This window comes from Onychomys torridus, chromosome 17 (assembly GCF_903995425.1).
Source record: "Onychomys torridus chromosome 17, mOncTor1.1, whole genome shotgun sequence".
In the NCBI taxonomy this organism is placed as follows: Eukaryota; Metazoa; Chordata; class Mammalia; order Rodentia; family Cricetidae; genus Onychomys; species Onychomys torridus.
In genome coordinates, this window is record NC_050459.1 from 53,269,852 (window position 1) to 53,296,357 (window position 26,506).

Consider the following 26,506-nt stretch of genomic DNA (forward strand, 5'->3'; position numbering starts at 1 on the left):
GAGAAAATGAATCTTTGTTGATAAGAAAACTGGGGAGCGGGGATACTTAGATGAGGATTTTCCAAGTGATACCTTGTCTGTTTACATGGCTGGAGATGGAGACTCCCCTTCTCATGGGATGGCTTGGCTAAGGCTGGATCCACGGTCAATAATGCAGCAGAATAGAAAAAGAAACATCAATGCCAGGAAGCGGGGGTGGGGTGGGGTTAGGGGGGGGGAGTGGGGATGGGGGAGTGCGCAGAGTAGCTCAGAAGACACACACTGGCAAATCAGAAGAGCTAGAAGCAAGCCCGGCAATGTGAACAAGTGGTAGGAGGCTGGAGGGATGGCTCTGAAGTGAAGAGCACTGGCTGCTCTTCCAGAAGACCCCAGTTCAATTCCCGGCACCCACATGACAGCTCACAAATGTTTGTAACTCCAGTTCCAGAGGGTCTAATGGCCTGTTCTACAGGGGAAATATTCATACACATAAGTTGTTTTTTTTTTAATTTTTTAGTTTTTCAACACAGGGTTTCTCTGTGTAGTTTTGGTGCCTGTCCTGGATCTCACTCTGTTAACCAGGCTGGCCTCGAACTCACAGAGATCTTCCTGGCTCTGCCTCCCTAGTGCTGGGATTAAAGGAATCTTGGGCTGGTGAAGTGGGTCATTAGATAAAAGCCTGGCAACTTTAAAATTCAATCCCTGGAATGCCTGTAAAGGTGGCAGGAGAGAGCAGAGTCCACAATCTGACCTACACACACACACACACACACACACACACACACACACACACCCCACTATGAACAATAACAATGACAAAAATGATTTAAAAAAAAAAAAGAATTGTTGCAACCATAGGTAGATCACTTTAACTTAACATAGTGACTTAAATTAAAAAATACAGCACATGGATCAGAAACTGGCATGCCAAATGTTGACCTGAGGAGAGATTTGGAAGATCAAGTTAAAGAAATCTTTCAAAACAATAAAATTAGAAAGGCACAGTAAAAGAAAGTTATCAGTGGGTCAAGAGATAGGTCCAGAAGTTGGAACAGGAATTTAACCAAAATAAAAAAGGAATCGAGGGAGGAGAGGCAATATTTAAACAAAGAGGTGAGGGAAAAAATATTCACAAAGAAAGACTTTATCTTGAAATTGAAAGAATTCTTTGAGCTCCAAGGAAGTAGGGACCAAAAATAATAATAATAATAATAATTTAAAAAAAAGAGCCCACTAGCAATTCCAGGACAGTGTTCTAATTCCAAAGATACATTTCTAGTCTTCCAGACAGGAAGAGCTAGTTATTTACACAGAAAGAGACTAAGCCTGGCTGGAGATTGCTATCTGCAACTCAGAAATCAGAAAGCAGCAGGATGATGTCTCCTGACAACTGTCAGTAAGGTTTAAAACTCAAAACTGAAACATGTGTTACTTAAGAAACCCACTTTAAACAACGTCAGGAAGGGAGGGTTTTTCAGAGGTTGTCTAAAGAGATGCCGCCAAGGAAAGGTGAACAGTAAGTGATGTCAGACACCATCAATACTGGACCAAGCGGGGTGAATAATACTATAATGATAAAGGGGAAATGTGGGTATGACAGACATTGGCCATGCCCATCATTTTCAGAAGGACCTACCTGTACAAAGCCAAATCTAGGAGAATGAAGTCAAAATACAAGTATAATAGGATATTTTTCACACGTACCTTCTTTAGACTTAGAAAACCCAATGGATAAAAATGAATAATCTAAAACATGCATAGATTAGTCCATCTTATTACATGCATACACACACACACACACACACACACACACACACACACACACACACACACCACATGTCTTCCTGACCTTGAACTTGTAGAAACTGCCTAATTTAGCCTCCCTGGTACCAGGATCACATGTGCCACCATGTTCTATATTTCTTTTGCTTTTTTAGTGAAACACATACAAAAGTTAATTCTGTCTATGATTTCAAAGGACATTCTAAGCCAATTTATAAAAGTGGAAATTTTCTAGGGCATAGTTCCTGATTGCAATTTATGATAGAAGAAGGTGGGGGCGGGGGAGGACCAGGAGAAACACACAGTAAAAAGAGCCTCTGCTCAAAGCCATTTAATTACTTGGAAATTACAATGAATGACACAAAGCAGCCTTTTACTAAAATGTAAATGAACTTAAAATTACCAACCTCACAGAAAGCAATAATGGAGGAACCTCCATACAAAACATACATGATGCTTTATCCCTATTGGGAATTCATAGCTTTAAACACTTTATTTTTTTAAAAGAATATAGAGAAAAATAAAATTCAATTTAAGGAGTTGGAACACCACCAAAACAAAACAAGCACAATATTGGAAGAAAGAATAAAGCGATAAATCCACACATGGGAGGCAACCGAGCAAGCAGGAAGGACAGACAGATACAGCAGATATGGATGAACGGCCACGCACAGAGGAAGACTCATCCAAGTGTCTGAAGGCTCAAACCTGCAGGAAGAAAGAACCAGAGTTTGATAATGTGATGGAGAAGGCACAAGGCCGGCAAGAGAAAAGCAGAGTAGGCTGTGGGGTCACTTGTCCACACCTCCCTGTCCCAGATGTGGGGCAGCCTTGCTGGGGATGCTACATCTGGTCCTGCCTCACCTCTGTCCTAGAAAGCAGAGAACCCAGCCTGAGCTGGGGAGAGAGGGCAAGCCCAGGACCGGGTTATGTACTGAGGGTTTGCCTCACTGGATGGAACAACATAACCATCTAAAACTGGGCAGTCCTTGGACTTGAAAGTGGCTAAAAAAAGCCATGAGGTCTACCAGAAGTCACTAAGGGCTGCTGGGGATGCTGTGAATGTCTTGCTTAGATTGATTAATAAATAAAATGCTGATTGGCCAGTAGCCATGTAGGAAGTATAGTGTAGGTAGGATAAGGAGAGAGGAGAATTCTGGGAGATGGAAGGCTGAGTCAGGAGATGCTGCCAGCTGCTGCCATGAAAAGCAAGATGTAAGATACCAACAAGCCACAAGCCATGTGGCAAGGTATAGATTAATAAAAATGGGTTAATTTAAGATATAAGAACTAGATAGCAAGAAGTCTGAGCCATTAGGCCAAACAGTTCAAATAACAGAAGCATCTGTGTGTTTATTTGGGTCTGAGTGGCTGTGGGCCCAGGAGGGACTGGAGATAACTCCAGCCACAAAGGGCAAATAGTTGTATCTGACAGGAAAGAAAAGTGGCAGGAGTGGGGAATTTTTATTCTGCCTAGCCAATTCAGATTTTGTGTTCTTCACATTTGTGGGCCTGCTCCTTAGTTCTTCTTTGTCAAATAGAAGGGAAAGGAAACACTAACATAAAAATATAATGAAAAACCATGAGGACACATGGACATGTGTAGAAAGGAAAAGTTTGATAGGGGATACTTACTTAGTCTCAAAGTGCCTCTCCCCTCCCCCTGCAAAAAAATAAACAAATAAACCACAGGGAGAAAACAACCTCACTATGAGAATATTGAAAGATTGCCATCAAATCACCAGTGCCAAATCCAGGCATGTGTTACTGGACAGGCAGCCATGCCACCATCACTGCATCACTGCTGTAGCTCTTTGTTCAAAAATGCAGAAATAACATAGAATATTTTCAAACACAGATTATACAAAATACTTGGTCTAGACACTTTCAAAAAATTTCAAGAATGAGACCTGATTTCCAGGATGAAACCACATGCCATCTGAATGCAATTCATGACTCCTCATGGGCTGGGATTTTGCTCTGAAGTATATTGATTGGTATTGTGGAATATTAGTTGAAGATGTGTTACATTTGCTTATGCTGTGGAACATTTGTTTAATGATGCAAAGATGTGTTGCGTTCTTTCATGTTTCATTTGTTTAACTCTGTGAAGCTGTGTTACTTTGCCTGTCTGAAACACATAATTGATCTAATAAAGAGCTGAATGGTCAATAGCAAAGCAGGAGAAAGGATAGGCAGGGATGGCAGGCAGAGAGAATAAATAGGAGAAATCTGGGAGGAGAAGATCAAGAAATGAGAAAAGAAGGAAAGAGGACACCAGGGGCCAGCCACCCAACTAGATAGCAAGCCATGGAGTGAAAAGTAAAGACAGGTATATAGAATAGAGAAAGATAAATACCCAGAGGCAAAAGGTAGATGGGATAATTGATGTTAAGTAAAGCTGGCTGGAAATAAGCCAAGCTAAGACCAGACATAAGAAAGAATAAGCCTCTGTGTATTTATTTGGGAGCTGGGTGGTGGGTCCCCAAAGAGTGAAAAAAAATTAAAAAAAAAAAAAAACTAAACAAGAAAAACTACAGATGGGTATTATTATTATTAGCAAAATTTACTTATGTTAGTATGTGAACACTAATATCTCAAATTTTAAAATATTTAAAAAAACTTTATCTGCATAGCTCTGTTCTTTGTATGAGTTTAAGTGTACCACATGTGTGCAGGTGTTATTGGAGGTCAGAACAGGGCATCGGATCTCCCAGAACTGGACTAACTGGTGGCTGTGAGTGACATGTGGATGCTGGTAGCCAAACCCAGGTCCTCATCACTGAACCATATGTACATCCCTCAAATCCCAAGTTTTGATGGCAGTTCCATGGGCCATGTAAACTAATGTCTGTGAGTTGATATGTCATCATGTTAGCAAATTACTTTCAGTTGGTTTAGAAAAATCAAAATTCTCTATATTGTAACTTCGACTTTTCTGCAAGTTTGACAATTTCAAAATTTTTTAAATTAGGAAATTATAAAGTGAAAAGACTACTTGCTGATTAGGAAAAACTTTAGCAATGCTAGTATCAGATAAGTAGCTAATATTTTAATGCATAGAATATTTTGTTAAACTAAAGATAAAAAGCTAACAAATTCTAATAGAAAACTGCAATGACAAATAGACAAAAAAAGGTGCTTTAATAATAGTCAAGATAATGCAATTTAAACTACTAATCAAATGTCATAAAGTACCTATCAACGTTATAAACATTTCAAAGCCAGCAAGGGTGATTTGCAGATATTGAGTGAGTGTTCTTACATTTTGATGATATATGGCTAAGCTCTTTGATTTTTGTGGTAGGAATTTGGCACCATCCATCAAAAATAATCATTCATCTTGACACAGAAATTCTACACTGTAGGAGCTATCTATTAAATAAGGAAAGAGAAACAAGAATATTTATTCCATCTATGTTTTTAGTAGCAAAAAAAACAAAATTTAGAATGACAACTAACTATCAGGATAATAGATGAAATCTAACTATTCCACAGATAACTATGTAAACATTATTGTAAGTCTATACCAGCTAACCAAAAAGAATTCCATATATATGTATGTGAGTCTATATGTAAAGGTTTATGCATGTGTTTCCCTCCAAAGGGAAAGAAAAATATGCAGAGAAATAGATACAATAGAATCCTTTTGTTTAAAAACAGTATATATGTACATATATTTACATAAATGCATAGAACAATTTAAAAGGAATCTACATTGGCTATTACACCCATTGGGATGGAAGAGTTTATACAAAGACAGAAAAGAAGATAAAACATTTTGATGGTATTTTACCATTCTGACTAATTTCTGTCACTCTGTGCACAACTTGTAGCTGATCACCGAGACTCTACCCATTTGGATAAACTAATTAAGGAAGAAGACTACTGTGAAAACAGTGGGAAGTATTGTCTATAAATCTACTGCCAAGCTCCAACTGAGAAGATGAAATCTGAGAAAACTAGCAGTTGGAAGCCGGGCAAGCAACTAACAAACTTAGAGAAAAATATGTGAGGAAGGAGATCAAATGCATGGGTGAAGATCTGTGTGCCAAAATCAAGAGAGATAGTGTATTGGAAAGGAAGATTGCTAACTCAAGAGCTAAGTAATAGAGGGTGTTGCTGGTTGTCTCAGTGCCCGGGACCAGCCTCAGCAGTTTTCGGGGTCTGAAGGATGGGATACCTGGAAGATGTAGTAACAACTCAGAGACAGTGTTTGTGTAAGCTGACAGGTCACTTCGGACTTCTGCAGTTGCTGAGTTTCTTTTTCTTCCCTGGCTTCTCTTAGCTTCTCTAACTTCTTTTAGTTTCTCTTACTTTAGCATCTGCTTCTGCCCTGGTGACCTCAGTCTTTTATTATCATAAGCAAAGGGGGAACAGAAAGGAAAGGGGAAATCACCCAATACAAATGTTCTCATGATTCCAAAATTATTCTTAAAAAATCACCAATATATTCTTCATCATCTTTTACTAAACACAGGAACTATCCCAGACTTAACACCAAAGCAAGCATAATCTATTTTTATTATTAATGATTATACAATCTTCTGAGCACTTGACCCAGAGGCTAGCAACATGCAATTTCACAAAAAAGGTAAAAATAAGAACAGTGGTCAATGTACCAGACAGTCATTTTCTTCTCACACAGCCTGCTCCGACCTCAAGACCCCTGTAGCTGCCTAAGTTCCTCCTCAGCCCTCTGCAAACACCAAGCCCCATGACTGGTGGGCCACAATGACCTTAGACAAGGAATCTGTCCCTGCAAGTCAGCAACTTCTGTCCTTCTACATCAAACAATTCTAAGGAATACCTAATCTAATTTGTAGAGCTTCAATGAAAGGAAGTTCACCTTTCCAAGCAGTTCTTTTCAATCTAGGAGCCCAAAAATGCTTGTAGAAATCACTCCATTAATTGTCACATTATCTCCACAGTCCTTCAGGAGGAATAAAAAGTATCTGAATTAAAGCTGCCATCTCCCTTTCTTGGTGGAGGCCACTATTTTCCTCCTATTCTAGGTTCCCACACTTCTAGTTTGTCATCCCATCTATATGTTATCTATGTTACTCCATTCAGTTTTCAGCCAACACCCCTTCAGGTCTCAAGTATTACACAATGTCCTTGGAATATCCTCAGAAACTGAATTATTCATTATGGCCAAGTTAAGTCCAGTATGTTGATACACATAATACCATGTGCTATAGTTGACCATACATTTGGTACAGTTTATCCAAGACTAAAAAGCTTCTCCAGGCTTCAGGTTCTTTTCTATGAACTGCATAACTGCCTTAACCCAGCCTGGGTGATCAGTTCTGTGATAATTTCCTGTGAAATTTACTTCACTCCTTTCCTGCATCACAGAAATCACCATTGATCTAGGAACACAGAACATGAAGATCAGATAGAAAAAGACTAGTATTACAAGAAATATTTATGTGGAGGAGGGCATAACACATGAATGCCATAAAGCATGATTTTGGGACATGTAGGCATTTCTGCCTTGGCCCTCTAGAGGCATACTAAGCAGAAGATCTGGAGGGGAACACACGGAGGGTTGATGGTCCACAATCTTGGGTCCCCTTTTCTCCAATCTCTGCTGGCAGCACGTCAGCCATCTTATATGCTGTTCCCAGCATCTTAGGGTTTCTATTGCTGTGGAGAGACACCATGACCACCTACAGAGCAAAACATTTAATTGGGTGGCTTACATTTTCAGAGGTTCAGTCCATTATCATCCAATGAGACAGGGCCATGTGCAGGTAGACATGGTGCTGGAGAAGGAGCTGAGAGTTCTTACATCTTGACCAGCAGGCAAAAGGAAGTGGTCTAAGTGTCACACTGAGTGAAGCTTGAGCAAAGGAGACCTCAAAGCCCACCCCCACAGTGACACATTTCCTCCAACAAGGTCACACCTACTCCAACAAAACCACACCTCCTAATAGTGCCACACCCTTTGGGGGCCATTTTCTTTCAAACCACCACACTGGCTAAGAATGGAAAAAGGCCTAGAGGAGGGCTTGCTTGTTGTGTGCAAGTCAAGGTCCTGATACTGTAATCCAGATTGGTCTGAAGCTTATTATATACTCTGGAGGAGCCTTGAAACTGTGATCCTCCTGCCTCAGCTTCCTGAGTGGTGAAATTACAAAGTATGTGTCTAGCTCAGGAGTTGGTTTTTCTATTTACGTACTTTTCTAGTTTGTTATCATTTTATTGTTACTAGTTTATTAAATTTGCCATTTGGCAATCCCTTGGCAAATTGATAACTCTCAATCTCTACCTTCTCTTCTCTTTCTCTAACCTCTATCTATCCCACCCTTCCTCCCTACAAATCTCTTTCACATATTCTTATTTGTTTTATTTTTGTGACCCACTGGTTTTAACCAGGGCTGTCTATGTGACCATGCTTTGGAACTATCCACTGGAGTCTGGCAGGCTCTGCAGTGGATATAAAATTGAAAATAATGACTTCACTTCCCTCAAAAACCTTCATTAGCCAGTAGTTCAGAAGGGACGAGGTAGGGCTCCAAGAACTCTTTGATCTGTGATTGACTCTTAACAAGCCCAATCTTGTGTGGGCCCAGTGCAGACACCTGCAGCTCCTGAGAGATCATGTTTGCAAAGGTTGTGTCATGCCCTGAAGACAGCATTTCACAGCACTCCTCCCTCTCTTCCAGCTTTTGCATTCTTTCAGCTCCGTCTTCCACAATGGTCCCTGAGCCCTAGAGGGGTGATTGAGAACACGCATCCCTTATGTATTCTCAGTACCTTATACAGCCACTGAGTCTGCATTTACCACTGTCCATTGCCAAGAGAAGTTCCCTTGATTGATGATGAGTAGCATTTTTCTATGTGTTTAAACATATATATTTGGAAAGCTGCTTGGTCTATGTCTTTTAGCTAAACAACAGTAGTACATCCTCTCCTAGGGTCCATGGACCTCAAAATTAATCAGAGATTGGTTGGTGGCCCCCCATAACGGCTGTACCACTATTGTACCAGTGGGTAAAACTTCCCTGGCAGGTTGGCATTGTAGTTCATAGAGTTCAGTTACGTGAGATGGTTGACTCCTGCCCCAGCGGCCTGCACAGCACCTCCTGGCACTGTGAAAGCCAGCCAATAGGCAGGAGGCTTCTAACTCAGAGATAGATTGATTTCTCAATATCTTGCAACTAAAGTGTATGATATCTTCCGTAATAGGGTCTTTTCATTAAAAAAAAGATTTATTTTATTTATTATGTATATAGTGTTCTGCCTTCATGTTTGCCTGCACACCAGAGGAGGGCATCAGATCTCATTATAGATAGTTGTAAGCTACCATGTGGTTGCTGGGAATTGAACTCAGAACCTCTTGAAAAGCAGTTAATGCTTTTAACCTCTGAGCCTTCTCTCCAGCCCCAGTAATAGGGTCTTATTACCTAATTTGATGGGGAATCAAGAGAACTGGCAAGAATCTATACTGTTTTTGTGGGCTTCTAGTGCCTCCAAGACCAACAATGCATAAGGAGGCGTCTCATGCCTGGCACTGGGATTTTTGTTCAATGCCTTCTAGGATCAGTGTTATTTAGCAATGCAGGCTATCTCTCTTCTAGGTCTTCTTTTAAATTACTGTATTTATTTATTTTGTGTGTATGTGTTTGTGTGCATGTGCTCACACATACAGGTCAGAGACAACTTTCGTGGGAGTCAGTTCTGTTTTTACCATGGTGCCCCAGGGATTAACTTGGGTCATTGGGCTCACGAGTGCCTTTGCCCTTTGAGTCATGCCACCAGCCCCACTCTATTCTTCTTTTAAAATATTTGTATTTTTTAATTGGTTTGCAAAATGGTGGGTTTCCTTTTTTTTTTTTTTTTATGCACCCTTGTTTTTGGTTAACCCTCATCCCCTGCCTCCTGTTTTCTCTCATCCTCTCAACATGTGCAGTAGGTTAAACACATGGGAGATAGGTGTGTGGTGTTGGGACAGTGATAGTAGAACACATGGATAGTATGGCATATACATTCCCGGGATTGGACCCTTATGGACTCCTTCTAGACTTGTCAATTCATATGGCTAGAAGCTTCTGGTCCCTGTGCAAAGGGTACAAAAAGAAGAAAAAGAAGGGGAAAAAGATGATAAGTACAAATATTTAAAAACAGACTTCTGGTGCCAGGTGTGATGACATATACATTTAATCCCAGCGTTTGGAAGGCAGAGACAGGCAGATCTGTATGAGGTCAGCTAGCTTAGTTTACATAGAGAGTTCCAAGTCTGCCAGGGCTACACAGTGAGATCTTGACTTAAATAATAAAAACAAAACAAACAAAGAACAATAAAAATATGGTATTAGTAAGATAAAAATATTTTCATGAAAAATAATCATATCAGCACTAACACTAAGATTAATTACGCTTTACTGAGTTCTAACATGGCCATGTTAATAATGCACTGAAGACTTCAGCGTGTTATTTCCTTTAAGTGTCCCTGCAACCTGCGGTGGAAACCATTATCTACACTTTCTATGCAATGGACCTGGAGGTTACAGAGGTTAAAATAATTTTCTCAAAGTTAACAGCAGTAAAAATTTTCACCCAAGACTTAAGCCATGAGTCTATAGTCTTCACCACTCTGTTTATACAATAGCGGACATTTGTGGTCATGGCCCAGAGTAACCTGTGAACACTATTTTGTTTCCAGTGTCTTCTGTCTCAGAGCTGAGGGGCACATGCTACCCTTGTTTTGTTTTCTCCAAATAGAAACCCGTTTTCCAGAGTGACCCATTATTGGAGATTCTGGATAGATGAAGCTTTAACTGTGTTTTATAATTTCTTACTAGACTTCAGTAATTGGAGCTCTACAAAATTAATTAAATTCCAAGTAAATTTTTATGAATTGCTATAAAATATATTGGTTGTAAATTCTGAGTGCCGCATAAATTAAATATATTGAATTTCTTTTAAAAATCTCAATTTAACAACAAAACACACATCTTTAGTGTTTCTTTAGGATTTTTTTCTAAATAATATTTCACTGTGGACTTTTCCTTGGCAATCCGTACGATTTCCTAGAGGCTCCTCCTGAGTATACACTTACTAAGTAAACATAGAACTCGACTCCCCTAGCAAGAGCAACAACTGCTTGTGAGTGGCAATGGGCTTTACAGATATGTACAGTCTAAATAAGGCCCTCTCTGAACGCTGCCCCCGCTTCCCTGATACTTATGGACCCCAGAAGCTATTTGTCATAAAGACTTCCCTTCTCCCAACGTTTTGACTTAACATTCCTCCATTTTCCCAGAGTTAAGAATATAGTTTTAAAACTCTTCCCTGATCACATTTCCTCCAATGTATCAACTTTGCCATAATTGCTTTGAACATGTAACCTTTCCCTAACCCTGCACCATACCCACACAGCTACACATAACAATATGCATGTAACAATATGCACAGTTCCTTTTCATTTATCAAAAGAAAGAATCCTTGGCTGGGGGGCAAGATTTGACAGCCCCTATTATAAGATAATCGCAATATTAAAAAAATAACAAAAAAAGAGAAAGAGAAACGAGACAGATGGTGTACACTGGAGACGTGTGAACGTTTGCTTGAAAAATAGCTCCAGAGATTCTATTGAGACTGAAAAGAACTTATGCAAATCATCATTTTGCACAAAAGCATCATGGAAACAAGGAAATTATCTTGGTCTTTAGTCTTCCACACTCTTGTCAAAGAAAGACTGTCAACTGGACTGATACCATACTGAATTCCAATTCAAGGAAACAAAACAAAATTCTGTAGTCACTCATTTGAATCACAAGGAAAAGAGATTATTTTGAGTGAAATCCTAAAACATGATTTTCTATATTGCACTATTTAAGTTACATCCAGGACCATAACCATTACTACATTCTGTGGTGAGGTATTCGGTATTTTTATTACATATAATACACATAGGGAATGCTTTATAATAAACTTATCAGATAGTCTCTTAAATTAATTTATGTGCCATTAAAACATGATGAAAACTTTATTTTTAAAATTTTACTGATTGCTTTAAGAAATGATTTTCAAATTGCCCTCTTAAACTTCATATGCTTGCCTAATTCATATATTACATGAAGCTTTAGGAAATATAAAAAGAAACAGTGGTTTTCAACCTTCCTAATGCTACAACCCTTTGATATGGTTCCTCATGTTGTGGTAACCCCCAATCATAAAGTTATTTTCATTGCTACTTCATAACTGTAATTTTGCTACTGTTATGAATCATAATGTAAGTAAGTGTGTTTTCCGATGGTCTTAGGCAACACCCTCCCCCATGTGAAAGGATCATTCAATCCCAAGGGGTTGCCAGGGTTGAGAAACACTGCCTTAGAAGACCAGACATGCTGAGGGGTGAGGTAAATGCTGGGGGCACATTTTTTTGTAACATAGGTTGTTTGAGGGGGACAAGGAACAGAAAAACAATAAGAAAATTGATTTCAACGAACAAAGAAAAATAACGATGATCTCAGGCTAGTTTTCAGAAACATGTGGCTTAAGTGCAGTGTGATGGGTGTGTTAACTATTGTGCTTTTGTGGATGTGAATAACCACATGCTTTATTTAGGATCAAGAAAAAGATGAGGTGAAGAATTAGTTATAAGGAAACAAAACGTTCCGGTGAGACCATTTCTACTCAGGGTGCCGCAGAATATAGGTTTCTGTTATATTTTACCAAAAACTTAGGATGGGGGAACTGATAATGTCCACCACTTTCCCCTAATAACATATTTTAAAAGGAAAGGAAGGAAGAAAGGAAGAAAGGCAGGAAGGCAGGCCAAAGTGGGAAGGGGTGGTGTGGTGGTGCTCACCTTTAATCTTAGTACTTGGAAGGCGGAGGCAGGGGTGTTTCCAAGTGTTCCAGGCAAGTAGAGCCTACAGGTTGCTTTCAGGCCAGCCAGGACTATAAAATGAGACCCTGGTGGTTTTTTTTTTTTTTTTTAAGCGGTTAAAAGAGTGAACTGCTCTTGCAGGAGACCTAAATTTGGTCTAGCACCCATGTCAGATGGTTTCCAGCTACCTGTAACAGCAGCTCCAGCCCCAGGGGATCTGGTACCACAGTGGGCACCTGCCCTTGCATCCCCCCACATGCACACACGCTTCCTGCCTAATTTAAACAAACAACAAACAAAAATACTTTTCACAAGAAAGAAACCTTGTTTCATAACTGTTGATCTCTAATGCATTTCTACACTTTCTCCGTGTGTGCATTTTTAAGCTACTTACCTATTGGCCTTAGAAAGGTCTACATTTATCTTTAAACTTTATCAGAAAGGAAGAAGGCTGATAAATAATTTTTACTATAAAAAGACAGTTTACCAGGGAAGATTATGAAATTTCATTTCCCAAAGATGATAAAGTGATGGGTATTTATCGACTTTCTCTCTCATAGCTCGGATTAGGTGACATTTTCTTGGAAGCAAAAAGTCTCCTTCAAAACTTTAACTTTTCAAATGATAATGGGATTTGACAAGATAAAGTACTTCTAATAGAAATGATGAAATCCTATTATTTTCCCTCTCACATAGGTTAATTTTATTTCTGAGTGAACTTGGGGCTGGAAATAAATTAGGGCCATGTTTTTCTTTGTAATTCAATAGTACTAGGCAAAATTATTTCCTGAGGTTTGATGTGTGCGACTCCGACCCACTTTTAGGGTCCTGGGGTGAGTTTGTGTCCAGCAATGTGTGTTTCTCTGGGTAGGCGAATACTCTAGCTTCCCTTGAAAAGATTCCTTCAAACATGTGTTCAACATTTACTTACTAAGACAAGATATGGTCGGCTGGAGGATGGGCAGGGCACAGCTGCAGCCTGGAAGCCAAGGAGGTCATAACACTCAATTACTCTTATTTTCCTTGGTAAATCCCTGGCTCCAAGGCTCCACCCGCTTCTCAACAGAGCCCAGGCGCTGTATGGTCTCGCTCCCTTGGCCAGCACTTGAGTTACTTCTCGGTGGATGCTCCCGGGGGACTGTGGGTTGGCGTTTCTCCACTTGTGTTCCCAGAATCACCTATGTTAAAATCACCTGACTCTTGAATCCAGGCTGGACCGACTCCAGCGATGAAGCCCGAGCATCTGAACGTTTAATGAGCTCCATAAGTGATTCTGATTGAGCTGGACCCTAGGAACACTCCCCGCAGGCTGGCAGGGTTAGAATTAGTCAGTTTAGAGAACTCCACTCTCCCCAGGTATTCTGCTGTCAAACACAGCTCCCCAAATGTTCAGACCTGTTTCGGAAAGGCTGGCTGGCAGGAGAAGCAGTTCGGCTGCCTCCTACTTACTCATCTGACTTTCTCCTAGCACCCCCCCCCCCCCCACCCCCCAGCTTCCTTTCTGACTGAACCAAAATCCTTGGGAAGTGGTGCTTATAAATACTCCATCTGCTCAGATTTTTCGCCAGACAGTGAAGCCGGCGCCATCTTCCCACTTCTGCAGACCAAAATAGCCTCTCTGGACTCGGCTAACTCTAGGAGCCCTGTTTCCTGATAACCACAGGCACCTCATGGCCACTTGGCTTCCCACAGAAGGACTCCCTTGCCCCCGATGCAATTAGGGTGGAAATAAGCTCTTTTATTTCCCCAAAGATTTATTTACTTTATGTATACGGATGTTTTGTCTGCATCTCTGTCTATCTGCACATCAGAAGAGGTCATCTGATCCCATACAGTTATAGGTGGTTTCAAGCCACCATGTGGGTGCTGGGAATTGAACCCAAGACCTCTGAAAGAGCAGCCAGTGTTCTTAAGCACTGAGCCATCTCTCTAGCCTGGAAATAAACTCTTAATGCAGGAAAGAATGCTTATCTATCATCCAATAGATGTCTGATTAACATAAGCAGGTGCAGTCAGGGACACAGAAAAGGGCAGAAACAAACCTTTTATGGAGTCCTTACTATGTGCCAGAAAGATGCTGTGCTGGGTTTCCAACAAGCTTTCACAGTAGATATTATATCCATTTGTATAAATAAGGAAGTTTAAACTTGGAAAATCAATCTGTAAAGTCATTTGGCCAACAGAGATTAGATTTACGGTTGCATCTAGATTTCAATAAAAATGAATGCTATTTGTAAGTATTCTGCACAACTCTAATCCTAGCACTTGGGAGACTGAGTCAAGAGGATCTCTAGTTCAAGGCTAGCTATGTAACAAGGTCTCTTCTCAAAAACACAGAACAACAACAACAACAACAAAAAGGAAAATAATCTCTTAACCCTATTACTCATTGTCTTAGCCAGTGTTCTTTTGCTGTGAGGAGACACCATGTCCACAGCAACTCTTAGAAAAGAGAGCACTTAATTGGGGGCTCGCTTATGATTTCAGAGGTTTAGTCCATTACTGTCTTGGTGGAAAAGCATAGCAGCATGCAGGCAGACGTGGTGCTGGAGAAATAGCTGAGAGTTCTATATCTGGATTCACAGGCAGCAGGAAGAGAGAGACACTGGGCCTGGCTGGAGCATCTGAAGCCTCAAAGCCCACCCCCAGTGACACACTTCCTCCAACAAGGCCACACCCACTCCAGTAAGGCTTCACCCCCTAATGGTGCCACTCCCTGGTAACCAAGCATTCAAATCTATGGGGCATTCTTAGTAGAACTACCACACCTATTCATGCTTATGTTTGACATAATTTTGAGCACTAAATAATTTATGTCTAGTTGCCAAAACCCCTTGAGGTGGTCTCATGCCCATTTCATAGAGGAAATTTAGGCACAGAAGACTTAGAAACAAGGTCACCTCGTTAGTGGATGCTACTAGATTTAGCTTCTATGAAACAAATACTCTGGGAGCTGGTTCAGCAGTTAAGAGCACCTTGTGGAAGCTCTTGTGGAAGACCCAGGTTTTCTTTCCCAGTGCCCATGTGGTGGCTGAAAACAGTGTGTTGCTCTAGTCCTCAGGATCTGATGACCTCTTCTGGCTTCTATGAGCACGACACACAGCATGGTGTGCATACATACATGCAGGCAAATACTTGTATACATGAAATGAAAAGAAATACGTTTTCTTTTAAGGAATCTAGTACCTTGAAGAGATGGGGTTGAGCAAGTAGTTATTATCTAGGCAGATGAGCAGGACGGGAATAAGGACTGGGAGGCTGGCAAAGTTAAGAAGCACTCCTGAGGGGAAGCTGGTGGGCTGACTAACCCAGTTACCATCCAGGCCCAGAACCAGGGCTATGAGTCGGCCCACCCCAACATCCACCTTGTCTATGAACTGTTGGAGCAGGTGAAGGGGCCGGATCTGCATATCCGAAACAGCAGGATCTCCATGATACAGGACAACAAGATATCCAAGAGGAGGATGTAGCAGAGGCCAGAGACCTTGAACCAGACCACTGACTCATGGCCATGAACACTCACAATGAAGATGAACGGACAGAAGGGTGAACTGTGTGACTCACCGGGCTACACTGTAACTCCCACCATGAGATTCTTCTCCTTTTTTTTTCTTGCTTTTTGTTTGGTTTGGTTCTCGGTTTTTCTTTTTAAATTATGGTTTTTTTTGAGGGGGGAGGTGACAAGGGGAGGGGGCAGATGCGGTTGGCGGGGGGGACAGGAAGATGAGTGGGATCGGGATGCACAATGTACAATCCACAAAGAATCCATAAAGTATTTTTTTTGAAGCACCCCTAAGCGTCATCTCTGTGGACGACAGGGATCAGAGAAAGACAAACTGAGATGGTATCATTCTCTTGCTTGTTTGAGGAACTGAGATTCTAAGATGACTGTCCTGCTAAGACGTAAAATGAAGATAAACCGACATTAAATTTACAGTCCGTATTAGAGAGCTGATATTCATTTAGCCATTCCTTCATTCTCGCTTTGAAATATAAGGGGAAGAGTCATGTGTTTATTGATGGAAAGATTATAACAAAGATGCTTAATGAAACTTGGGGTATTTCCTGTCTGGTTTCCTGTCTATAGGGCAGTGAAAAACTACACATATATTCATGCATACATATGTATTCACACATACATATGCATATATAGCCTCAGGATAGCAATAAATACATCCCTACTGGATTAACTCCTCAGATGAGAATCACCGATTGCCTTGATGTGTTGCCTGTCAGAGGTATAGCAGTCGTGGAGACAGACCCAGTCCCTGCACTGGGGAAGCTTTCCTGTTCAGACAAAGGTAGGCGATACACAGAGAACAGGAAGATGAGCAGAAAGTCCCATTAAAAAGAGAAATGGCGTGCTGTGATGGAATATGGTGGCATAAGGTCCGAGAGAAGGGAAGATGTTCAGTCTTCACTCTGCTTCTGATGGGAAGAAATAAATGAGTCTGAGCAGGGGAGTGACATCATGCTATCCATCTTTTGTAGCTTGCTCTGCGATGTCACTGCATTCAGGGCATGTCATGACAACAGAAATGGAATGAGAGAGGCTGGTTAGAAGGGCCAGAGATAAGAGGTGACAGTGGCTTATACGATGGTGTCATGGAGACATGGTCTGCGTTCGGTTGCTCTAACACAACTGTGGAGACTAGGCAATTTCTGTTTACTAGCATGTGCATGGGTTCACGTGTGAGTGTGTGGGTAGATGTGCACAGGTGTACATGTGTGCAGGCCAGAGAACCACCTCCAATGTTGTTCTTCAAGTACTGTCCACTTCTTTTGAGACAGAGTCCCTCACTGGCCTCTAACTCGCCAAGGAGGCTGGCTGGCTGACCACTGAGCTCCAGGAATCTACCTATCCCCTCCTCCTCAGTGCTGGGGTTAGTAGCATGCAGCATTCTGCATGGCTTGCATTTATTTATTTATTTTTAAACATGGGTTCTGGGAGTAGAACCCAAGTCTTCAGGCTTACAGTGAGTGCTTTACCGACTGAACTCTCTCTAGCCCCTGGATGATTTATAAAGGAGAGGTTTATTTGGGTGCATGTTTCTGGAGGTTAGAAGTAAGGGGCAGAGACCTGACATCTTTATGGCTTCTGTTAAGGCTTGTGCTGCATCTGAACATGGGACACACAGGGACAAGGCACCAGGCATCCACTCTCATGGTGTTACTAACCCTGCAGGAGTGTGAAGTCACTCATTATTTCAGGGATTGTCTCCATCCCATTAGAGTGCCATTTGTTCAGTCATGACTCAAACGTTTGTTAAACGTCATTCGGTGCTGTTATACTTAGGACCAAACCTCATGAGGTTTGCAGAGAACAAGCCACATCCAAGCCCCAGCAGAAGGCAAAGGCTATAATAGGTAGACACTGGAATTCATTTGGGCAGATGATAATAGGCTTCTTTAAAGGAAAGAGGTAGACAGAAAAAAGGGGACATCAAGGATGGCCTCTAGGTTTCTAGCAGAACCACTGGGTAAACACTGCTGTCCTCCGCAAGTATCATGACAGCTAGCGGAAGAACACATCTTGAAGAAAAATGGCTAGACACGTGCATGTGCATGTAAAAAAGATGTAAACACGACAGTAAGGTTTTTCCGAGTGCTTGCGAGTGGGAATTTACAAGTCTGGTTTGAGTTAGCACTAAAAGCAACAGATTCTCTAATCCTCCCCCTTCCCCTTTCCCATCTGAAACTCGGGGATAATTATATGTCTTGCTGCTTTGGAGGGCTGCTGAGAAGATAAATGAGATAATACACATGGAAAGACTTTGAAGTCTTTGGAGGCTAAGAAGCTGTCGTTATTATGTCACAGAGTGTGCTTAGAGTTTTCACGCATCTGCTGGAAGCCCCACAAGGTCATAAGCCTAACAGGCATTCTTTCCTTCATGCTTCCTTCCTAGAAACAAGATGCCTCTCTTGCCTCTCTGTCCCTTCCTCTCTGAATTCCTTCCATACGACTTTTGGGCACTAACATTTTAAAATGTGGGAAGAAAGGGTCACAAGCCCAACTGTAGTGTTAGCTGTTGGTGAGAATGATACCTCTGTACTGATGACAAAGAGCTTACACCTCTTCTCACCAATGTCAATTGCCATATCATCCTAACACATTTGTCTTCTATTTGACGGAAAATAGCCCAAGACATTAAAACCACTTGTCTAAGACTTCCCTTGACAGTTAGAGCAACATTAGCAGGGTTCTGCTCCAAAAGTCGTAGTTAAAAGTCGACCAGAGCGTTCAAGGAACCCAGCTACATCTCAAATAATATTCATGGAACGTATGTGCTTCTTTCTTTGATATGGCAGTTTCGGGAAACTAAACAGTCTTTAGTTCTTTACAAATGAGTCTTCAAGAGCTGTGTTATCTTACTTATGGCTCCTTGTGTTGCTCTCTCTCCAGACAAACACGTGGTAGTGCCGGGGAACTGGTGGGACACTCCTTGAAGCCAGTACACAGGAGGCAGAGAGAGATGAATATTTTCCTTTGTTTGTTTGTTTCTTCCTCCTCCTCCTCCTCCTCCTCCTCCTCCTCCTCCTCCTCCTCCTCCTCCTTCTCCTCTTTTTGAGACAGGGTTTCTCCATGTAGTCTTGGTTGTCTTGGAACTCAGTATGTAAACCCGGCTGGCCTCAAACTCCTAGAGATCCACCAGTCTCTGCCTCCCAAGTACTGGGATTAAAGATATTCATGAACTACCCACCATCTGGCCAACAGGTGAGTATTTATGAGTTCTAGGCCAGCCAAGACTACATAGTGAGACTTTGTATAAACAAAAACAAACAAAACAAAACAAAAAACTCCAAACAGGTAGAAATAAGAAATAAACTTTCTTTAGATTTTGAGACATTATGGCTTGAATATAAGATGTCTCCATGGGCTTACATGTTGAGGGCTCAGTTGTTAGCTCATGAACTTTGGGAAGGTTACCGGTTCTCAGGGGTTTTGATCTAACTGATGTATGAATCCCTTCATGGATTCGTTATTGGGAGGAGGTGCCAAGAAGGAGGTGGGGTCAAGAAGCCACTGGGAGTTTGTTCTTGGGGGCTGTGTCTTGATCTGGCCCCTTCTTGGGTTATCTCTCAGCTTCCTGCCTGCTCGTTATAAGGTGAACAGCTCTTTTCCACAGTGATGTCTTGTGCCAGTGCACGGTGCCAAGTGATCATGGATGGAACCCTTTGAAACTCTGAGCTAAAATAGCTCCCCTCCTTTTAAATGGTTTCTGTCTGGAATTTGGTCGCTTCTATGCAGAAGTAACATGACAGATTATGTGGTAACGCTTTCCCTTTTCTTTTGGAAGAAACACCGACTTGGCCCCTAGTTTGCCTGTGGTGGGTGATCGGATGGTTAGGACAGAAGTGAGAGCCCTGGAGCGGTGGAAAGAAACTGGTCTCAGAATCAGGAGAGCTGGAGATGAGTCTTAACTGTGTGATGTAGGGAAGTTACCCAACTTGATCTTCAGTTCTAATAACCACAAAATGGGTGCTTTCTGACTATGATTTTCCAGTCCGCTTGACCTTCATCTTCCTAGTTTCAGACGCGGTGCTAACTGGGCTAGTCACTTTCAGAGTGCTGTGTTTGTAGACGATTATTTCCTCTTGTTCTATTCATCCACTCTCCTCCTTGTCTTTTTCAGCTCAGTCGGCACACACATGTCTTCCCTTCTAACAGAAAAGGAAGTGGGCAATTATTTTTGGCATTCCTACAGTATAACTCTCGGCATATTAATCTCTTTAGAACGAAGCTGAGGAAGGATGACATACAGGGCCGCTGTGAGAATTGAATTAATGTGTATAAGTGTTTAGCACAGTGCCTGGCTTAAAGTGAGTGATAATTGTTCCTTGTTATAATTTTCTTCTTAACTTAAAATTATCCTCATTTATCTCAAACGGTTTAGCCGTGGCTCTAGTTGGAGACTAACTGATAGCCTGAGATACCCCTTCAGATCGTCAGCTTGGCTGGTGGCCTGGCAGGAATTTCTTACATAGTGTTTCTCTCTCTTCCTGTCTAGTTTCTGCTCACTTTGGAGGAAAGCGATTTGAAGTAACTTTTTGTAAACTGACGGTAAGTATAAATGAAGCCACGCACACTTTGACAACCTTTTAACTTGTCTCTGAAATAAGTTTGACAAACAGGCCTACACACACACACACACACACACACACACACACACACACACACACACCCTTGGACACCACGGTTTTTCAAGCCCACACTTCAGAGTATACAGGTGTGCGCTCGGGGCAACAACAACAAAAAAAAAAACAAAAAAAAACAACAAAAAAAACAGATTATGGTGATGATGGCTGCCTCCAAGGCGCAGATGAAAGAGGTGCCTCCCAGCCAGCTTCAAGGCGCCCGGCCACCTGGATCAGACTTTGAATTCACCGCATTTTAGGCAGGTAGGAAGAGCCTATCCAAGACGGGCTTTAATAGCACATCAGTTTTCCTAGGCATCCCCCACCCCCAGCCCCTTTCTCGTTTGGAATTTTGGGATCAGCAATTCAACAAACTTGCTTGGATTCCTGTCCCGGGTTGCTGCAGAAGTGGGACGCAATGCTGACTGAAGGAGTTGGCCCCGGGGATCCGTAGGGTGGTCAGCAGCAGCAGCCGGGACCCCAGAACTAAAGGATCCCACTTCTCTCTCTCTCTCTCTCTCTCTGCATCTCCACAGGGAGTGTGCATGCCGAGCAGCAAAGCGTTCCCGCCACCGCCGCTCCCACCCCGGGGCCCCGGCGGTCGGGAAGAGTCGGTCTCCAGGCACCGGACAGGCCAGGCGGAGCCGGAGGCCGGCAGGGCGCCCTTGTCCCAGCCTCTTCCTGGTCCCCTCCGCGCCACTCCCACCGCCCTCCTCCCGGGGAGCTCCAATCGCTCCAGGCGCGCGTCCTCGGGGTGAAGGCGCGGTTCCCCGAGCCATCTCCCCCGCCCCCATCCCGTTGCTGCGTCCCCGAGGTCGCCGCCCGCTGCAGGGGTGTCCCACGCGGGTCCCCGAGCGGCGGGCGGCGCTGTGGTGCGGTCCTCCAGCCCCGGGCGCCCGCTGCGCTCCGCCTCCGCCTCCTTGGCCGCGTCGTGTTCCCCCGCCCTCGTCGCTGGGCGGGTGGGAGGCGGCGGCGGCGGCGGCGGCGGTGGCGTGCTGTGCGAGCGCGCGCGAGGGGGGCGGCTGCAAGGAGGCTCCCGGTGCCACCGCGGCGGCCCGAGCCACACGGGCAGGCGGGCACTGCGGGGCCGCGAACAAAGACCCGCCGCGGAGGCGCGAGGTAGGGGCGCGCGGCGAGCCGGGGACGCCGGGCGCGGGGTGGTGGCCGGTGGTCGCCGCGCGCATCCCGGTCCTGCGCGCGGGCCGGTCCCAGCGCTTTCCCCTGGGTCTCCGGGACCTGCCGGGAACGAGCCCCGCGGCCTCACTCGCCTCCTCCGAAAGCTGCCCGGCCTCGGGGCCGCGCTCTCCCCTCCCCGGACGCAGCCCTTGTGCCTCCTGCCTCCGGGATGGCAGTCTCCAGGGACTGTCGCTGAGCTCATCCCGGCGGGGTCACTCACTGGCCGGCTTCCCGCCGCACTCCGTGGCGCTGACTTTCGCCAACTTAAGGCTGCATCTTTATTTTTCTCTTAAGTCCTTGGAAACTTCCAACGATCGGCGTTGGGCAATTTTTGTCCCGGATTTGACCTAAAGGGAGGCTTGGAGGAGGCAGTTGGGTGAGATCCCCTAGTCCTGGAGCGACCCGGCCGCAGTCTCAGCTCCAGCCCAGGACTGTCCTCTCTGTCTCCGGTTGTGGACACCTGGCTCCGGGGTGTGTCTGCGGCGAGCGCCACGCTGCGGGGTCGGGGACTACCTGTGCCCCACCGAGGGAAGAGGGGCGCATTCTGGCTCTCCCCAGAACCGGCGAGCCGGGAACAGCTGTTAATACAGCCTCCAAATCCTCTCACCTCCTCTAGGCTTCCACATTTAAACATTGATTGAGGTGGTGGTTGTGGGGACAGCGACGCACTCCCTGGCTCCAAATACTCGTTCTTCCTCCTCTTGAACGGCCCGTTTTTTTTCAGATTCTACCCCGAGTTTCCAGCCCAGCATTCCACGGTCGAATTCTTGGTGATCGTTTTGCAAGATTTTCTGAATGGGATTAGGACAAGCCGTTCAGAAATCTGTTTCCTAGTTTGTCAGCCCTACCGGGAAGGGTGGATATGTTTTAGCTATTTTCAAGCAATGCTTGGTTATATCTTTTAGAAATGACGGCCATCCGCTTTTTTTTTGGGGGGGGGGCGTCGGTGTTGGATAAGATTAAGATGTTCTGTTTCTCAGACGGGAAAGAAACATGTATTTAATATTGGGGTCATTTTCCTCAAGGATCACCCAAGGCATGGCTTCTTAAACGATAACGCGGCTTAAAAATTGGGGGACGTCATTGGATTTAAAAGTATTATTTTAGAGAGGGGAAACTTTTAGTGGATTTTGCCTAGCTTCTGAGTTGAGGACATCATTAGGCAGCTAATACCAGACCTTTTTCCTTTCTCATGAGTCCTGCTTATTGCTTGCTAGTTATTTCTGCCCAGCGAGGTTCTAGATATCTTCAGGGATTAATTCAGAATCGTTTAAGAAGCCTGTTTTGTTTTTAATTGTTGACTTTGGAGTTCAGAAACCGCATTCCAAAGCCAAGCTACACCATGCCGAGGAAGCACTTTTGTGTACTTTTTGGTTCTTGGCTCCACTGTGAACTTTCCCCTCAGATAACAACCCTCATTTTTCTTTTTCCTCCCTCTCTCTCCCGTAACTCCAGAGCAAAGTCTGAAATGGATGTTACATGAATCACTTTAAGGGCCGCGCAAGACTATGAACGCTTTGGAGCCTTTTCCTCAGTAACGTAGATCACGATGGATGAGTCCGCCTTGTTGGACCTTCTGGAGTGCCCTGTGTGTCTAGAACGCCTGGATGCCTCTGCGAAGGTCTTACCTTGCCAGCACACGTTTTGCAAACGATGTTTGCTGGGGATTGTGGGTTCCCGGAATGAACTCAGATGTCCTGAGTGCAGGACTCTTGTTGGCTCTGGTGTGGACGAGCTTCCCAGTAACATCTTACTGGTCAGACTTCTGGATGGCATCAAGCAGAGGCCTTGGAAACCTGGCCCTGGTGGGGGCAGTGTGACCAACTGCACAAATGCGTTAAGGGCTCAGGGTAGCACTATGGTTACTTGTGGCACAAAAGATCTGCAGAGCTCCCAGTGTGGACAGCAGCCTCGTGTGCAAGCCTGGAGCCCCCCAGTGAGGGTGAGTAGCTTGTAGAGGCAATTGAGTGAATACAGGTGGTAACGACCACAGACAGCTCTTCTTTATCCTTAGCTTATTTTCCGCATCGGCTCATTGCTCAAGAGGCCACACCTACCTGGGCAGATAGAAGATTAAACCCCAGGATCTCATTTTCTCCTGAAATGAGACTGGATATGGCATAATAAATCTTGTTTTTAAAATCTTCTCCGATAGTCTCTATTGTCTGGTAGGATATGTTTCTAGGAAGCAGGTACCAAATGCAGTTTGAACAGCGGCTCTTTAAATTTTGCCTGTCTTAAAAGGAAAATTTGGTATGGTCTCACCCTTTTGATGGCATTGGGAGAATCCTCTGTGTGTGTGTGTGTGTGTGTGTGTGTGTGTGTGTGTGTGTGTGTGGTGTATGCATATGTATATACATACAGAAAATATGCATGTGAGTAAACCATAGGCAGGAAAGCAAGCCTTCATTTTTTTTAAAATGCTGCTTAGAACCATTCTATCGGTTTTATGAATGCACAGCACAGATTATACTGGTTGGAGGAATTTTTAACAAATCATGGCCACAGGTAGCAGCCTTGTTGCTGTGGCAACAGAATGTCACATAGGACCACACTATTACATCTAGCTGTATGTTGGGCTTTGTAGAGAGTGAAATGAAATACTTCCGGCAAAATGGTTTGGTTTTTTTTTTTTTTTTTTTTTGGTTTCGGGAAGAGATAATTTTAGGTGAAGTTAAATCTTTACTTCATTTTGTAAATGAAAATTCTAAATGAATAGGAATTATGTTTCACTTCATGGTTCCCGGTAAGACGGTAAGATGGGCTTTTGTTGATTTTCAGAAAAATGAGGCAGAGTCTTTGACATCAGCTAATGAGAGTCACTCCATTTTTGTTGGAAGATGCAATTTTGATAACTGGCCATGTTTTTGGCAGTTGAATGGATTTTATGGTCTATTAAAATTTTGTTTTAGATTTCAAAAAATGTCATTTGTCTGAGTGTTTTGCCTGCACATATGTGTATACAGCACATGTGTGCCTGATGTCCATAGAGGTCAGAAGAGGGCATCAGATGCCCCGGGACTGGAGTTAACAATTGTTGTGGGTCACCATGTGGGTGCTGGAAATTGAACCCAGGTCCTCTGCAAGAGTAGCCAGTGCTCTTAACCACTGAGCCATCTCTTCAGCCCCAAGTCTTTTTTTTTTGTTTGTTTGGTTTTTTTTTTTTTTTTTTTTTTTTGTTTTGTGAAACAGGGTTTCTCTGTGTATCTTTCCTGGAACTCGCTTTGTAGACCAGGCTGGCCTCGAACTCACAGTGATCCACCTGCCTCTGCCTCCTGAGTGCTGGGATTAAAGGCGTGCGCCACCACCGCCTGGCCAGCCCCAAGTCTTTTTAAGGAACAGTTAAGCTGGCTGAGATTTTTCCCCCCTAAATATTTATAGTCAGCACCTAAAACTGATGACTTTTGTTTAATAAAGAACTCCGCATTGCATAGTGTGAATTCACACACGTGGGTATCAGATAGCTCATCTTTGCAAATGATATAAATGATGAAAAGTATTTACATCACGAGGTAAAAAATAGAGCGGGAATCTTAATCACTGGAATTCCTCATACTGCTAGAAAACAGTTTTACCGTCAGGCTCCCGGGTTCGTTCATTCATATTTATGATATTTGATTAATATGTATATTAAAATTGGCCTACAATGGCTTTCTTCCTTCCTTTCCTCTTCTTTCTGTAGCCTAGGCTAGCTTGCAACTCACTGTATAGCCTAGGCTGGCCTCAGACTCACGCTCTGCCTCAGCCTACCAAGTATGGGATTACAGGCAGGCGTCACCCTGCCTTTGGGAAGGCTTCCTTATTTGGAGCCCTATGTATGAAACTATTAGATTTCTTGGTGGTATAAAGTTTCCTGGCACTTTGGTCAGTACCTATGGACTCATGAATATTTTAATCCCATAACCAGTGATCAGGTTGATCATCTCTGAGACTTGGAGCCAGGTCTGCTTACCATAAGGAAGGGGTAGATTTGCATCTTTGGAGGGGTTTTGTTTCCTGTTAACTAGACCTGGAGACAGTGGCCTCTGGCTACGAATAGGAGTTGTCCCAGTTGTTACCTTACCTGTTGGGAGGAATGCAGTGAATGTCTGATTGCTGATAAAGAGGAACTTACGGAGAGGCTGAAGCCTGTTGGCTTTTCAATGTTCTCTCTGCTGTATACATGACTAGGAAATACTATGAGTGGAGGTTTCTGGGTCTGACTGGCTGTGCTTCCAAAACCGACTTTCACTTTGCTTGGATATTTGGAGGTTTGGATCGTGTTGATAACTGTTTTTTCTGGTTTATATGATTCCTAGTTTGCTTCCTGTTTTTCTTTGTCGTATGACGAATGCTTTACAAAGAAAAGCAGTTGAACTTGAGTCTTGTGAGTTTGTATAAAAGACTGGAGGACTTTGCAGAGAGTGGGGGTGGGGAAAAACTGACAAGTCAAAGTATTCAGCCTGAATTAAAGGGAATGATGTCATCACTGGTAAAAATAAATTTTTTCCCGGGTTACTTTAGCCTTTACTAATGCTCTTTGCTTACAAGTACTCCAAGCAGCCGAAGCCTCACATGTATAGAGTAAGCACCCGGAATGTAAATACAGCC

The 26,506-nt window shown here is 43.3% G+C and overlaps 1 protein-coding gene across 2 annotated transcripts in view; it reads left to right on the forward strand.

Annotated features, from left to right (window-relative positions):
• Nucleotides 1-21,508: 21,508 nt before the first annotated feature.
• Sh3rf1 (SH3 domain containing ring finger 1) overlaps nucleotides 21,509-26,506 on the forward strand; it is a 156,571-nt gene continuing 151,573 nt past the window's right edge. Inside the window, exons 1-2 of one of the 2 annotated variants that reach the window (XM_036166515.1) lie at nucleotides 21,509-21,859; nucleotides 23,372-23,858. In XM_036166515.1, the coding sequence (XP_036022408.1) occupies nucleotides 23,466-23,858 (393 nt within the window). In that variant the 5' untranslated portion in view covers nucleotides 21,509-21,859; nucleotides 23,372-23,465. The remainder of the gene's footprint in view (nucleotides 21,860-23,371; nucleotides 23,859-26,506) is intronic. The other variant, XM_036166514.1, reaches the window with a different exon arrangement.